Source organism: Ustilaginoidea virens, chromosome 4, assembly GCF_000687475.1.
Source record: "Ustilaginoidea virens chromosome 4, complete sequence".
Taxonomy (NCBI): domain Eukaryota; kingdom Fungi; phylum Ascomycota; class Sordariomycetes; order Hypocreales; family Clavicipitaceae; genus Ustilaginoidea; species Ustilaginoidea virens.
The window spans coordinates 2,981,472-2,995,827 of record NC_057319.1 but is presented as its reverse complement, the minus strand read 5'-3'; the positions used below and the strand labels follow the sequence as shown (position 1 = coordinate 2,995,827).

The window sequence follows — 14,356 nt, the reverse complement described above, 5'->3', positions numbered from 1 at the left end:
AGGCGGTTTGTTTCTGCTGCTGCGTCTGTTGTTGATGCTGGTTGTTGTTGAGACTTAATGTGCCAAAGGAGCAGAGGTCTGGTTATTGGTTGATTGCACGTTGTGCGGTGGGATTAGAATTGCCACCAATAATAATAGCCCGAGACCATGGGGGCTAGCCCTGCAGGGCCTGTTCAGATCCACACTAGCACAGCGCACCAGGCAAGTGGCTGAAAAAAAAACATTGAACGCACCAGACCTTTAGCTGATTCATAACAAGGGTTCTCCGTACATGTCATGTCAGGTATCTTCACAGCAAGCGAGGCCCAATAAACACCACCCGATATCCTTTGACACGACTCTGGGCTTTTGCAGGGTACGGGGCAGCAGGGAACGGCAAGGCGGGAAAAGCTGATGCCCGTGGGCCCAGTTGCGCTTATTTAGCACTGCAGTCAGGTTCGGGTCGGGACCGGGAGTCGAGTCTGGTTGGACTGGTGCCATGCAGAACGGAACGGGGGGTCATGTCGGCGCGTCGCTGGCTGCCGCCAACTCTCTGCGAGGAGCGCGAAAAGGCGGCGGCGCCTTGTTCGGCGTGATTTTTGGCGGGCATCGGGCATCGGGCATGTGTCGGACAGAAATTGGCTTGGCGCTGACGCAGCATGGGCGGGCACTCGGCACGGCGCAAACCGGGGCGTTGGGGGGTTTCGCGAGACGACGAACTAATGTACTCAGGCGGAGTGCTCCGGAGCGCGCAGGTCTGGAGTTAAGGAGTCTGGTAGAAAAGAGTCTATTGACCTGATGAACAAAATCGCGCCAAGCAAGATGCAGCGGGTTGTCGTTCTGGGCCAAAGGAGGGGGGGCAAGGGCCCAGTGCCGACGGCACCACACCAGACACCAGCCCCCCCCCATGCGGTTCAAGTCAATTGCTGGCTGGCCCCCGGCGCCCGCGTGATCCGCAGGCGGCAGCTGCAACCGCGAATCTAGATGCACTACAGGCCTGGGGGGGGGGAACTCCGGTGGGGAGGGGGGGTCTGGACGCTGAAGGCGGTGGGTGGCCCCGGCTGGAGAGGGGCCGGGGGGGGGGGCACTTTCCGGCGCTTTCGCCCCCAAGGCGCGGTGAAAAACTCTTTCATCAGGAGGAAAATAGAAATCAAAGGTTAAGAAAGAAAATAAAAGAAAAGAAAAAAAAAATAAGAAAAGGAAAAAAAGAATAAAGCAAAAAAAAAAAAAAAGAAAGAAAGAGAGAAGAAAAAACACCAAATGAAAAAGTAGCCTCGGTCACCGCCAGTTTGACCCCCGTTGGTTGACCGTTGGGCTGGGCAATGTTGGCCCAGAAAAAAAGTCCCCCTCGGGCGGCGCGGGCGGCGCAGGCTGCAAGCAAGCAAGTAGGTACCTAGTCAGTCTGGTCTGGTCGGGTCAACTCGCTAATGCTGGAAGCCAGTCGCGAATTATGTACCACTACTATCCAATTACCGGCGCTCGAAAAGGGTTGCCCTTTGTCCTGGTTCTGTTCTGTTCTGTCATTCGCCATCCGCCATCCGCCATCCGCCGTCCGTCATCCGTCATGCCCCAACCAACCAGAGTCCAGACCAGACCAAGACCAGACCAGACTAGGCCACACCGCCCCACGCAACCACCCACCCCCACCCCCCCCCACACCCCAGCTCAACCATCCCCACTCCGTCCCCCTCATCCATCAAGCTCCCATCGTTCCCATCATCCCAGGGCCCAATCTTCAATTGCCCGCCGGGGACGATGCAAAGGCCGACGCGTCGGCTGATGCAACCCATCGGTGGGCCGCAACAAGCGATCAAAATCACCGGCTGCCAGCAAACCGGTCATCTTACGTACCGCACCACACGTAGCATCAGGCATGTGCCATGTAACATGCTGAAGATTTCAACCCATTTGCACATGCGCATGCGCATCCGCGTCCAGCCATCAGTCATAGTCATGGTGCTGTTGGCAGTGGGCACAACGAGCCGCCTCCCATCAGAATTTGCGCCGCATGATTGGCCAGCATACGAGGGGAAGAAGGGAGGCGATGGGCGCGTCGTTTTTGTTGGCTTGTGGCACGCCGCGGTCCGCAGGGCTTTTGTCAGCGTTGGCGTTGGCAAGTCATGTCATGTTGTGATGGGTGTTGTGACGCGTTGTGATGCGTTGCGATGCGTTGCGTTGCGATGGGGCCGTGATGTGATAGCTTCACCAGCGATGGGCTCGCCGCTCGCGTAAGCTGCGTGCTCTAGCCTGTGACTGTGGCCGATGGCTGCCTTTCGAGCTGGGAACGGCTCATCGTCGTGACCGTCGTGACCGTCGTGACCGTCGTGACCGCTGTCGCCGTGCACCAAATTTCCGGCCGAGACAACGTAAAAATTGCTTCGCTTGCAAAGTTGTTGTTGGAGGAGGAGCCAAAAGTCGTGGCCGGCTGAGTAAGCCGTTGGTTGCAGTGAGTTGCTGCGGGGCTTGCTTGCGCTTGCGGGCTTTAGAAAAATGACAAAAATGACTACTAAGCGACCAAGCAATGCATGGCATGGCATGGGAGTACGGGGAACTCCGTCGGGGTATCCGTATGTGCAAGTTGGGTCATTACTACAAAGCACAGCCATTTACGGAGCAGGCCGTGAGTTGCTGCCTGTGAGTTGCTGCTTGTGAGATGACCAGCCAGGCGCTGGGAGAAGCTGAATCGTCAATGGGCTGGGTGCTGACGTCGTTTCGTCGAGGAAGGTTGAATGCTGGCCACACGGTATTGACGGCGTGTCTGGTGTCTGTGCCTGGTGTCTGGTGTCTGGTGTCTGGTGTCTGGTGTCTGGTGTCTGGTGTCTGGTGTCTGGTGTCTGGTGTCTGGTGTCTGGTGTCTGGTTGTGAGTACCGCTGGACGCCCCCGTTGATGTCATTGGTGCTGCTGCCAGCAACCAACTGCCTGGCGGACCGCCAACAGAGACATTTTCAGCTGACCTGGCTGGGGGTGTGTGTACTCCGTTCGCCGTACTCCGTACTCCGTACATGTCTACATGTCTGGTAGCATCAATAAGCCACATACTCCATACCGACCCACCGTCACCAGGCCTTGAAGCGCCACCCGACTTTTGGCTACACCGACGACGAGCGAAGCGTCCTCGTCTCTCTGCTTGTCTTTGGCCCAACTACAGAATATTTGGCTCCATCATCACCATCATCATCATCATCGTCATTGCCCAGCCATCAACCGGCGGGAATCTTGGTCAGATCAGCGATTGGGAAAACGTGGGCCTTGGGGATCAAGACATACAAACGGTGAGTCCAAAGCTCCAGTCCGTACCGAGTTCCGACCGAGTACGCCAAGTGCCCCGGCACATTACCTTAGGTAAGGAAGCTGAGGCATCTTTGGTAACCTTGGGTACAGTACCTCAAACCCGGGATTCATGATGCATCCCAGGTACTCCCGACTTCCCGAGTCCCGCCACCCCGGTCTCTATCCTATCAGATGCTCGCTCGAGTGTGATGTGACGCACCCGAGGGGGGGGAAAAAAAAAGGAAAAAAAAAGGGAAAAAAAGGAAAAAGGAGAAGGAAAAAAAATAGTAGTTATTAAAAAAGAGCACAAGGTTCTCAACGCCACGTAGCGGCGACATGCTCATGCTCATGCGTCATAGTCATCAAGTCGAGTGAAGCGCGTGCCTGGACTGACGTACGGAGTATACCGCAGATGCTCGCGCTCTGGCGTTTCCCGCGCTTGATGCTGTCAACCCACGGCTTGGAACGGCAATCTTGGGCCCTGCTTAGCTCGCCCCGTCTAGGAACCCGGGGGCAAATCCCTCAGCTGTCCCTCGTCCGTCGGATACACGGTACATGGTACCCTGGCACGCGATGCATGCATACGGAGAGGTACCTGTGTGAGACTGATCCAACGCGCAAGGACAACGCGCAGGACAACGCGCAGGACAACCGCAGGACAACCACGGGAGTCAGGCAGGAACTCAGCCCTCTTGAGTGTGCCCTGGCTTGCCTCCCTCCCGTCTTTTCCGGTTTAATGGCCCGAGCTTGTTATCCCGAAGAGCCGGCTTTGGGCTTGTCGCTCCCCCAACACGAGCGAGCTGCGAGCGAGCTACATAGCCGTCGTATTATCCTTGCAAGATTGCCGAACTCGCGCTGCTCTCCGGCTGCCCTCAGCTGGCGGGCGACACGAAGTACATAGGTACGGAGTACGGGAGTAGTGTCTGGTGTGTCTGGTAAATGGTGCATCTTGAAATAGAAATGTCTGGTTGCCAAGAATAGTAGTAAAAGGCGGGCTCCTTGGCACTGCACCCTGCACACTGCACACTGCACACCAGCCCGCTGTCGCGGACGCTGCCGCTGCCGCTGATTGGCCAGCATTGCTGGGCCCATGCTAAGCCATCGGCAATCTGATTGCAGAAGTACTCTCTCTGGTCGGTTCAGGCCTAGCGCGACTCCGTTGAAGCGCTGTCTGTCCTGCTCTGCTTGTCCTGCTTGCCCCGCTTGTCCCAGCCAGAGCTTTGTCCTTCGCCGGCACCCGGGAAGCGACGCTGGCACATGCCACCAGCACGCCCCCCCCCCCCCTTTTCTCACCTCACCCTCCTCCCCTCCCTCAACCCCCCCTTTCTCTTCATCAGGACTAGGAAGTCCAGTAGGAGTCTAGGACCAAGCAACAACCACGACAACAACAACAACAACACCACCCGGCGACAACAACACCCCCCCCCCCCCAATACCCCCCCCAAGTGGCCCTCGTTCGTTCGTCCGCGAGACTTGATGTGTGAACGGGGCAAACCCTGGACGGCTGCGGCTAACGAGGGGATGCAACCAGCCCCAAGACCCAAGCGATCAAGGGCCATGGGAACCGGGGGCTTGTTGGACACGATGCTTAGGCAGACGCCATTCTCTTCACAGGAACAATAAGATGAGCTGTCACGGCTCACTTTCAACAACAAAGCCCTTTTCGGTCGTCTAATCTCCTCATCTTTCCCATCCCCCCCCTCAACTTCATACATCCTTGTCCTTGACAGGCTGGGCTCAATCACCGCAGAGAGCTCTTTTGTTATTGTTCCCTAGGCAGCCGATTTTGACAAGCACTAGCTAGCTACCTGCTCTGTACGGATTCGGCCAGATCGATGCGCGTGAGACAAACAAGACACGCTTCTAAAAACAGCACAGCGCAGCGCAGCCCAACCCAACAGGACCAACACCGGCACATAGTCAGTCGGTCATCAGTCCAGACGTGCACAAGTGCATCAGAACCAACCTTGGAGGAACAAGCTTTTCTGGCCCTGTGCATTCAGCTATCCAAGAGGATAAAGGAGAGGGAAAACGACAAGAGCTCGGGCTGAAACAAAACGAAACGCACAGCGCCTGCTGGGTCAGAGAGAGGGGCAAAGCAAGTCGGCAGCAAGTCCCGAAAAACCGCAACAAAGTCGTGGTATTATTTCCCTCCTCTCTTTCGCCATCAGGAACCGGCCGTGGACGAGACAAAGTATTTCGGGCCGTTTTGAACATACATCCCTTTGAACTTTGTCGTCACGCACAGCCATTCCCACGGGAGTTGCCAGTGTCCGCCTCGACTCTCGTTCCGGCATATGCATGCCTCCCTCGAGCCGCGCTAGCACGACCCGCCACTATTTTTCATATTGGGGACCGCAAAGGGATTATCCGACTTCTCGGGCCTTTGGAGGCTTGGACCGTGCCCACATCCTTTTGTTGGTACAGACGATAACTTTTGCTGCCTTGACAAACGTTCAGCCGCGCAGCTAAATATCGAGAGACTATCCCGTCCATTTATCACCACTCCTCGTCCCAGTGGAAAAAGCAAAAGAGTAAAAGAGCAGAAGAGCAGAAGAGCAAAAGAAGCCGACAACACCTCAAGAACCTAGAGAGGCTTGATTTCACCATTCCACCCTACACAAATGATGGCAGTTCAAACGGCCAAGATGGCTGCTTTGGCCAATCCCATACCCGTCCGTCATCATAGCAATACCTTTTTTGAGCTGCCTCACAAGAAGCGCAAGCAGCGACGTCTCATGGAGCAAGAGCAACGGCAACGGGCTCTCCTCGAAGCCCAAGAGGAGTCCCGCTCCCAAGCATTGCACTACCTCGTCGAGTTCCTCCAAGCTTCACAATGGTGTGACCAGATGGATCACATCACGGTGGTATACGACGCCGTTCCGACCATGGACGAGCTCCAATCCTACGGCAGCCTGGGCGAGAAGGAAGGCACCAGGGCGTGTCGGAAGGTATTCAAGGCCCCAGTCGTATGGGACGAGCTGGGTCACGGGCTGTGGAAGGTTTTGAAAGCCCTGGCCGAGGAGAAGCAACGCGCACGCCCTGCTCTCCCATCCGTGGACGAGGTCGCCAGGCGCGGTACTGTATGCTGGGGGAATTCATTCGGCTCCCCGGCCGACGCGCCTCAATCCATCCCAAGGTCGAGACGCTCACCATCCCGGAGATCGTCCCAAGACTCGTGCACTTCCACCGCTTCGCAGGAGTCAGTGTCGCCTCGCATGTCGTTGAGCTCATCGCCAAGTCGCCATGGGAGTATTCCGAGGATACTGTCCATCATCACGCCTCGCCGCATGACGAACACGACCAGCTGAGCCGTTTAATCCTCGACTTTTCCCTTTTCTCTTCATCTCTTCTTTACTTAAGCATGCAACATCGATACCCTCGCCCGCACTCACCATTCGGAATCAATCCTTTTCCCTCATTGTCGTCGGTCCCATCCATTGTCTCTCTTTGGATATATCCCGTTTTAATCAATCCTTCCCCTCATCGTCAGTCTTGTCCATCTATCTCTCCTTGGACACATTGTTTTGTGTTTTTTTTTTATGGTTATGGTTATTTTATTTCATCTTTTTTACGACTCGGTCATGAACGGGCATGGAGTTTGAGCGTCCTTGCGCGGCCTCCTGTCGTGGCACGCGGCTGGGACCGCATCACAAGCGTGGCGTTTTATGTGGTGGAAACACTGTGGCACTACGGGGTGTGGTGTTTCTACCGGACTGGCATTATGGGGGAATTGTTGTCAGTTATGACCTAGGTAGATTCGGGTTGGCCTTGGCATGGCCAATCCGCCCCTGAGCAATTCACTTTTACTATTGACTCTACAACCCACGACGCTTTGGCGGTAGCTTCAATCTCACCCAGTTGGCACTCGAGGCGAATGTGAAGGCAAACCCCCGTGATGTTTCTTGTAGCAGCCCCCGGAGCAAGCATCCATCCATCATTAATTGCGGAAGCTTATTGCTACAGAATACTAAGTAAGAATGGCCAAGAAAAGAAGATTTTTTTTTCCTTGATAGCTGTCAGTTGCAAGTCGGAACTTGGGCTTCCTTTGGGGCAGGTTCCATCCAGTCCAAGTCCAAGGGGTGCCGCAACAATGCTTCGTTTCGGCTCAAGGTCGGGTAATCTCGTACACCGCCCATCCAATCAACTTCGTTCCTGGCCAAGCTGCTGCTTCTGAATTGGCGGCCCGTCGTGACTTGGTGACTACAGAGTCAAAGCCTTTCTTTCTCTACGTTTCAACGTTGCATCATCACTCGTCGCAACAACACTCTCTTGTAGGCAAAGAGGATCCTGCAAGACGATCCTGCCAGCGGATTCCCGCAAGCTGTCTGCGCAGACGCCTTCTTTTGTCCCATCGCGATTGAGCTCCCGCTTTGTTGACCCTGCCATTGAATGGTCGTCACGTTGAGCGCTGGCGAGCTATCGAGTTATGAGACAGCTCCTGCTGTTGACCTAGTCACGGCTCCATCATGGCTGCCACGCAAATCGACACGGGCTACATCGCAGGCCATCTGGGTCTCGATCAGCCCCTCGTCGCGAGCCTCACGACAGAGCCCTCGCTCGACCTGATCTCGGTGTTGTTGCAGGCTGTCGCGGCCAAAGCCCACGAGTTCGACACCTTGTACGCCGACAAGCTGCAAACCGACATTGAACTAGAAAATGCAGTGCGGACGTCGGAGAGTAAATCCCAAGTCTCCAAAGACACGGCAGATCAGGCGTTAAAAGACCTTGAAGAGGCAAGGCAAAAGCTCAAGGACGAGGGTATGGTCCCATCCAAACCTTTTTTTTTTTTTTTTTCTTTGCCCTTTGACTTTTCACTTGTTGCATCATTTGTTATGACTCTTTTTGCGTCCCCTTGGATCTCGTGACTAACCGCTGAGCTGTTTTGCTTCCCGCAGAGATCAAACGACAATCCGCCGAAAACGAATTGCAGGCTCTCAAGGCCCAAAGTACATACCATGCCGCCGAGCTGAAGAGCTTGAATGACAAAATCGAGACCCTCCAATCCTCCAACCGGACAAACTTGAGCATTATCGAGTCGAACAATAAACGTGACCAGACTCTCACAGAAGAGCTTACCAAGCTACATCAGAGGAATGTTGAGCTTGCTCGAGAGGTGACCGCTCTCCAGCAATCCGAGCAAAACGCAAAGGGACAGCTCAATAGCGCCAAGTACCGCGAGGAGTCACTGAAGCAGCAGCTCGAGCTGGCTCGGCGCAACGGTGAGTGGCTGGAGACTGAACTCAAGACAAAGAGCGAAGAATCTCTCAAGTATAGGAAGGAAAAGGGCGCTCGCATCGCTGAACTCCAGCGCGAGAGTGAGGATGCGCGATCGCAGGTCGGAGTCTTGAAGCGGTCTGAACAGCAACTTCGTGAACGCCTGGACGCAATGCAAGCCAAGGCGGACGATGCTCTGGTCAAGCTGCAGAAACGGGAAGGCGTGTTTGCGACAACGGTACAAGGTTACAAGCAAGAACTCGAGGACCAAAGAAGGCTTGTGGACATGTCTGAGCAGTTGAGCAAGAAGCATCAGGAACGTGTACGAGACCTCGAGGCCGAGAAGGAGCGCCTCAAGGACAGCTACGAGAACGAGATACGACGAGTGCGTCTCGAGCTTGAACAAGAACGACAGACGACTGCCGAAATGGAGGACAGAATTCGCCAACTGGAAAGCGAGGTTGACGAGCTGCAAGCCCGCCTCGAACAAGGCCCACCGCTGGGCTCGGCCCCTCAAACTCCTCGCGTCAATGGCTCAATCATGGGTCGCCCTGCCTCGCCCTTTGGCACTCCCGCTTCAATCCGGAGCAAGTCGGCTGTGACGGCAACTCAAGCAATCGAGCAGCTGTATCAAGTGAAAGGCCAGTTGGCGAGCGAGAAGAGGAGAAGCCAACAGCTCTCCGAAGAACTTGACAACATGATTACAGCTCTCGAAGCCAAAGCGCCGGAAATCCACGAGTTGCAAGCCGAGACTGACACTCTCCGCCATGAGATTGCTCGCATGTCAGAGCTTTCCCAGCAAAGCTTTGAAGAGCGAGATGCCGCCAAAAAGGCTGCTCGCAAGGCAGAAAACGCATTGGCCACCTCCCAGTCCGAGGCCAAGATTCTGCGCACACAACTTCGCGACCTGGGCACTCAGATCCAAATGCTCGTATTCAACATCTACGCTCTTGAAAAGGGTATGGATCAGCTTACCGAGGAGGACAAGTTTCGTCTCCAGCAGCTGGAGCGTGGGGAAATCACCGAGGAGGCCCTCGCCGACCTGTCGGACACGCATCAGTTCATCACTCAGAAACTGGTGGTGTTCAAGGACATCAAGTCCCTCCAAGCCAAGAATGAGGATCTGATGCGCATCACTCGCGAGCTCGCCGAGCAGCTTGAAAGCGAAGAGGCCCTTGCTGCCAAGCATCAAGCCAAAGAAGACCACGACAAGGTGGAGAAGCTGCAGCGCGAACTCGAGCAGATGACCGAGGAGAGCCGATCAATCAAGAATACCATGGAGAGTTTCAAGGTGGAACGTGACATATTCCGGCGCATACTGCAGCAAAGGGGCACGAGCGTCGACGAGGCTTCCATGATGCGAAGCTCTCTGGATGCCAGCCTACGTGCGCCGCTGGCAAGTATCGAAGGTGGTGGTGACCATGCCGAATCCCTTGGCGAGGCTCTCCGAAAACTGCAGTCCGAGTATGACAACTTCCGCGAAGCCCAAGACGGCGTCCGCAAAGATATGAGGACGCAAATCGATCATTTGTCGTCCGAGAAGAGTTCCTTGCAAACCGAGCGAGTCAAGCTCCAAGGCGAGGTCAGGCTGGAATCTGAGAGGCGAGAGATGTTGCAGAGCAATTACCTCGCGCTGCAACGAGAGAATGCTGAGCTTCAGAGAAGGAGCCAGGCTCTGTCGGAAACGGCGGCGAAACAGGATATCCGAACCCAACAAGTTGCTGAAGAGCTCATTGAGTCCAAGGGCCTGCTGGACAGCATGAGGAATGAGACTGCCAACCTTAAAGCTGAGAAGAAACTGTGGAACGACATTCAGGAACGCATGAGCAAGGACAATGAGGAACTTATTCTGGAGAAGAACCGGCTCAGCAATCTTCTTGCGACACAACAATCTCTGGAGAATGAACGGAACATGTCCGAGTCTGAGGGTAGACGCAAGGCCCAGGCCAAGATTGACTCTTTGGAACGCGAGTTATCTGACGCCCAGAGGAAACTAGCTAATGAAGCCGAAGAGAACAAGAAACTGCAGCTTCGGAAGGAGTTTGAGGCCAAGGAATCCCAAAAAAGAGTCGACGAGCTCATGTTGAGCCTCTCGCAAATCCGGGAGGAACACGTCGGCGTCAAGACGACTCGGGACCACCTGCAGGCTCGGGTCAATGAGCTCACGGTCGAGCTACGCAATGCGGAGGAGCGTGTCGGCCGACTGCAGCCTCGCCCTACGCCGCGACCTGGGTTGGGTGGCGACGTTGATCAGCACCAGCAAGAGCTTGAAGCAGAGATCCATGATCTGAACAATGACGTGTCCGACCTCAAACGGGATCTCGACATGGCCAATGCACAGCTGGAGAATGCCAAGGCGCAGGTGGAGCAGTACAAAGAGCTGAGCCAAGGCAACGAAGAAGCACTGGAGGAGCTGCGCTCCTGTCATGAACAGTACCGGGAAGCAATGGACTCGGCGATTGAAGAGAAAGACAAACACATCAAGGAGCTACGCCAGCGCATCGAGGACGTGTCGGAGGAGCTGTCACGGTCGAATACCGAGCTGTCGCAGCTTCGCGACTCTCAAGGAGAGGTTTCTCGCAAGCATGAGATTGAGAAGTCCATCTTGGAAGAAGAATTGAACCGACTGAAGCAGGATAGTGCCAGGCACGTGGAGGCCGCTCGTTATCATCAGCAAGACTTGCGAGCTCAAGCAGAGATTGCGTCCAAGGCGCAGCAAGACTACGAAAAGGAACTCGTGAAGCATGCCGAAGCCGCCAAGCTTGTGCAGCAATTGCGAGCCGAATGCAACGAGATCAAGAGCCAGACAGCGGCGCTGAGGGCAGAGGCCGAGTCGGCCAAGGTCACCCTGTCGCAAAGCGAGAGTTCATGGGAAGATCGTCGGCTGCAGCTGGAGCAGGAGATGGCGGAACTGACGGCACGCCGCGAGGACGTCAACGCCCAAAACAGACTTCTCCACCAACAACTAGAGACTCTGACCTCTCAGGTTGCCGCTCTGCAGCAGAGCAGGTCCAACGGCCAAGGAGAGGGGGAAGAGGGCATGTCGCCCGTGAACGTGGGCGACGCGTTGGAAGGCCTACGGGAGCTCAGCAGCTACCTGCGGCGCGAAAAAGAAATCCTGGAAGTGCAGTACGACCTGAAATGCCAGGAATCGAGACGCTTGCAGCAACAGGTCGAGTACACACAATCGCAGCTGGACGAAGCCAGGCTGAAGCTTGACCAAGAAAGGTCGCAGTCGGCACAGAGCGATCGTGCATCCCTGACACATCAGAACCTGATGGAGAGGCTCAACGAGCTCAACCTGTACCGTGAAAGCAGCGCTGCTCTCCGGAGCGAAAACTCGCAACTGAAGGATCAAATGGCCGAGAAGAACAAGCAAATCGAGGAGTTGGAAACCAGGGTGCAACCCCTTCAGGCAGAGATTGACAATCTTGGCACGCAAAAGTCGTATCTGGAGGAGGAGATTAAGCAAATCCAGGAAGATCGAGACCGCTGGCAGAAGCGAACCGAAGGCATCCTGACCAAATACGGCCGTGTTGATCCTGCCGAGATGGAGCAGCTCAAGCAGTCCGTCTCCGACCTGGAAGCCGAGCGCGATGCTCTCAAGGAAGGGGAAAAGCCTCTTCGGGACAAGATTACCGAACTCGAATCAACCCTGGAAAGCGAACGCCAAGGGTGGCAGACGACGCGCGGCAAGCTCGTCGACCAGTTCAAAGATCGGTCAAGAAAGCTCACGGGCGAGAAGAACGAAGCGGTGCAGAGGGCTAATCAACTCCAGGAGCAGCTTGACAAGGTCAGCGGAGAACTCCAAGGTGCCCAGATGCTGGCCGAAGAAGCTGGAAAGGAAAAGTCTGAAATGGAGGAGCAAATTGAATCTTTCAGGCGGCAGGTCGAAGAGCTTCGTCAGCAAGCCCAGCAGCACCCGCAAGCTGAGCAACAGACCCCGGCTGTTTCGTCAGATGTACGGGCAGGCGAGGGAACCGTGTCGGCTGAAGTTTTTGTCGTGCTGGAACAGCAGCTTACCAATGTCCGCAAAGAGTTGGAATCCGTGAATGCACAAAAGCTGGGCGCAGAGCAACAGCTCGAGCGACTTCAAGAGGAGCTAGATGCTGCAGTCTCCGAGCGGGACGCCGCCATGGAGAAGTTGCAACAACAACAAGACGCCGAGGCTGCTGCACCAGCAGCAGCAGCAGCACCACCAACCGATGGCACAGCTGTCGCAGCAGTCGAGGACGCTGCTTCGGCGGCAACAGTCAATGGCACGATGCCCGGCCAGCCTGACGAATGGCGAAAGGTGTTGGAAGACAAGATTGCCGCGGCGGAAGCCAAGGCCGCGGAGTTTGAACAGAAAGCTAACGAGGTGGAGGGCAAGATGCAGCAAACTATCAAGGAGCGATCGGATAGAATGCGCGATACCCTCAACAATAAGCTCAAGGATAGCAGGGTCAAGATGGAGGAAGAGTTCAAGAAGAAGGAAGACGACCTCGCGCTTCGCTTCCAGCAGGAGAAGCTCATTTGGCAGGCAGAAAACGCCAGGGAGAAGAAGCAGACTGTAGCGGCACCGCCCCAGCCACCACCGCCGTCAACACCGACCAAGGCTGAAGGGCAGACGGCTCCGCAGGCCGCAGGGGCAACCGCTACGCCCAACGCGGCGGGCGCGACGGGCGTGACGGGCGCGACGGGCGGAGGAGGAACGCTGGCGGAGCTCAGTCAGCTGGACGACGGCAGCATACGGCAGTTCTTGTCGACCAATGCCACTGTCAAGAGCATCATTGCAGCTAATATCAAGAAGAAGCTCGAAACAGAGAACGCGAGGATCAAGGCAGAGTTTGAGGCCAAGATCACCTCGGCACGGGAGCAGGCGCAACTGATGGAGTCTAAGAAGTCGACGCTGCGGATCAACATGACGGAGAACAAGCTGAGGGCTGCGACGGCGAAGCTGGCCGTGGTCGAAACAGCGGCCAACGAGACGCCGCAAAAGCCCGTTGCAGAGGTGTGGCAAGTTGCCAAGGCCGCGCAGCCTCCTCCCTCGACCCGGGCGGCGCCACCAGGCACGCCGGCCAAACTCGCGCCGGGCTCGGCGGCGAAGCAGCCCGCAACACCAACCGGTGCTTCTGCTGCTGCTGCTGCTGCTGCTGCTGTTCCGGCAGTGCCCAGACCTGCGCAAGCAGCCGGCGTACCTCTGCCTACGGCGCCGGCGGCGGTCCAGGTCCAGAAACAAGCCGCGACACCGCCGACGACGGCTGCAGCGAAACCAGCAGGTGGCGGGGATGCGGGGCCGAAACCGAGAGAGAACCCGTTTGAGAGCGCGGCGGCAGATGGAAGCATCAGCGATGCTCCCAACCCGTTCTCCGCCAAGGCTGGAGCGGCTGCGGCAACGACGACGAGACCTGCGGCACAGCAGGCCCAGACACAGGCCCAGACACAGGCCCAGACACAAGCTCAGCAGATCCCGGCTGGCCTGCAACCTATGCAGGCTCCGCAAGGTCAACCGGCGCAGGCAGTGCGATCTGGCATCCCGATGCCTAGGGGAGGCGGACGTGGACGAGGCGGCGGCGCGTACGCTACCCCGGGCCAGCGCACCGGCAGTGTCGGCCATGAGGGCGGCGCCGGTAACCAAGCAGGGCGCGGCAGGGGCGGACACAGAGGCGGCCGAGGAGGCATGAACCCCGGCGTGGTTGACTTTCAGCCGGGAGCCAAGCGACCGAGAGGCGACTCGGAAGCCGGGGGTGGTGCGAAGCGCGCACGGGGAGCACACTGAACGAAGGCGAGGCAGGACGGGACGGGACGGGACGAGACGGGACGGGATGCATCAAGATGTGCTGGTGTGGGCTTTGGGCTTTGGGCATTGACAGGCTCGCGAGCTTTACTGGACCACGACCAACGTGT

General features: G+C 56.5%; 3 protein-coding genes across 3 annotated transcripts; 2 read left to right on the top strand and 1 right to left on the bottom strand.

Annotated features, from left to right (window-relative positions):
* Positions 1 to 2,102: 2,102 nt before the first annotated feature.
* Positions 2,103 to 2,585, bottom strand: UV8b_05268 (uncharacterized protein; the record flags this gene model as incomplete). Its single annotated transcript, XM_043142766.1, has 1 exon — positions 2,103 to 2,585. One exon carries the CDS (start codon positions 2,583 to 2,585, stop codon positions 2,103 to 2,105), a length of 483 nt encoding a protein of 160 aa, XP_042998700.1.
* Positions 2,586 to 5,898: 3,313 nt separating this feature from the next.
* On the top strand, positions 5,899 to 6,561 carry UV8b_05267 (uncharacterized protein; the record flags this gene model as incomplete). Its single annotated transcript, XM_043142765.1, has 1 exon — positions 5,899 to 6,561. The coding sequence occupies one exon, from the start codon at positions 5,899 to 5,901 to the stop codon at positions 6,559 to 6,561; it is 663 nt and encodes a 220-aa protein (XP_042998699.1).
* A 1,158-nt stretch (positions 6,562 to 7,719) lies between these two features.
* On the top strand, positions 7,720 to 14,228 carry UV8b_05266 (uncharacterized protein; the record flags this gene model as incomplete). Its single annotated transcript, XM_043142764.1, has 2 exons — positions 7,720 to 8,011; positions 8,149 to 14,228. The coding sequence occupies 2 exons, from the start codon at positions 7,720 to 7,722 to the stop codon at positions 14,226 to 14,228; spliced, it is 6,372 nt and encodes a 2,123-aa protein (XP_042998698.1).
* Positions 14,229 to 14,356: the final 128 nt, after the last annotated feature.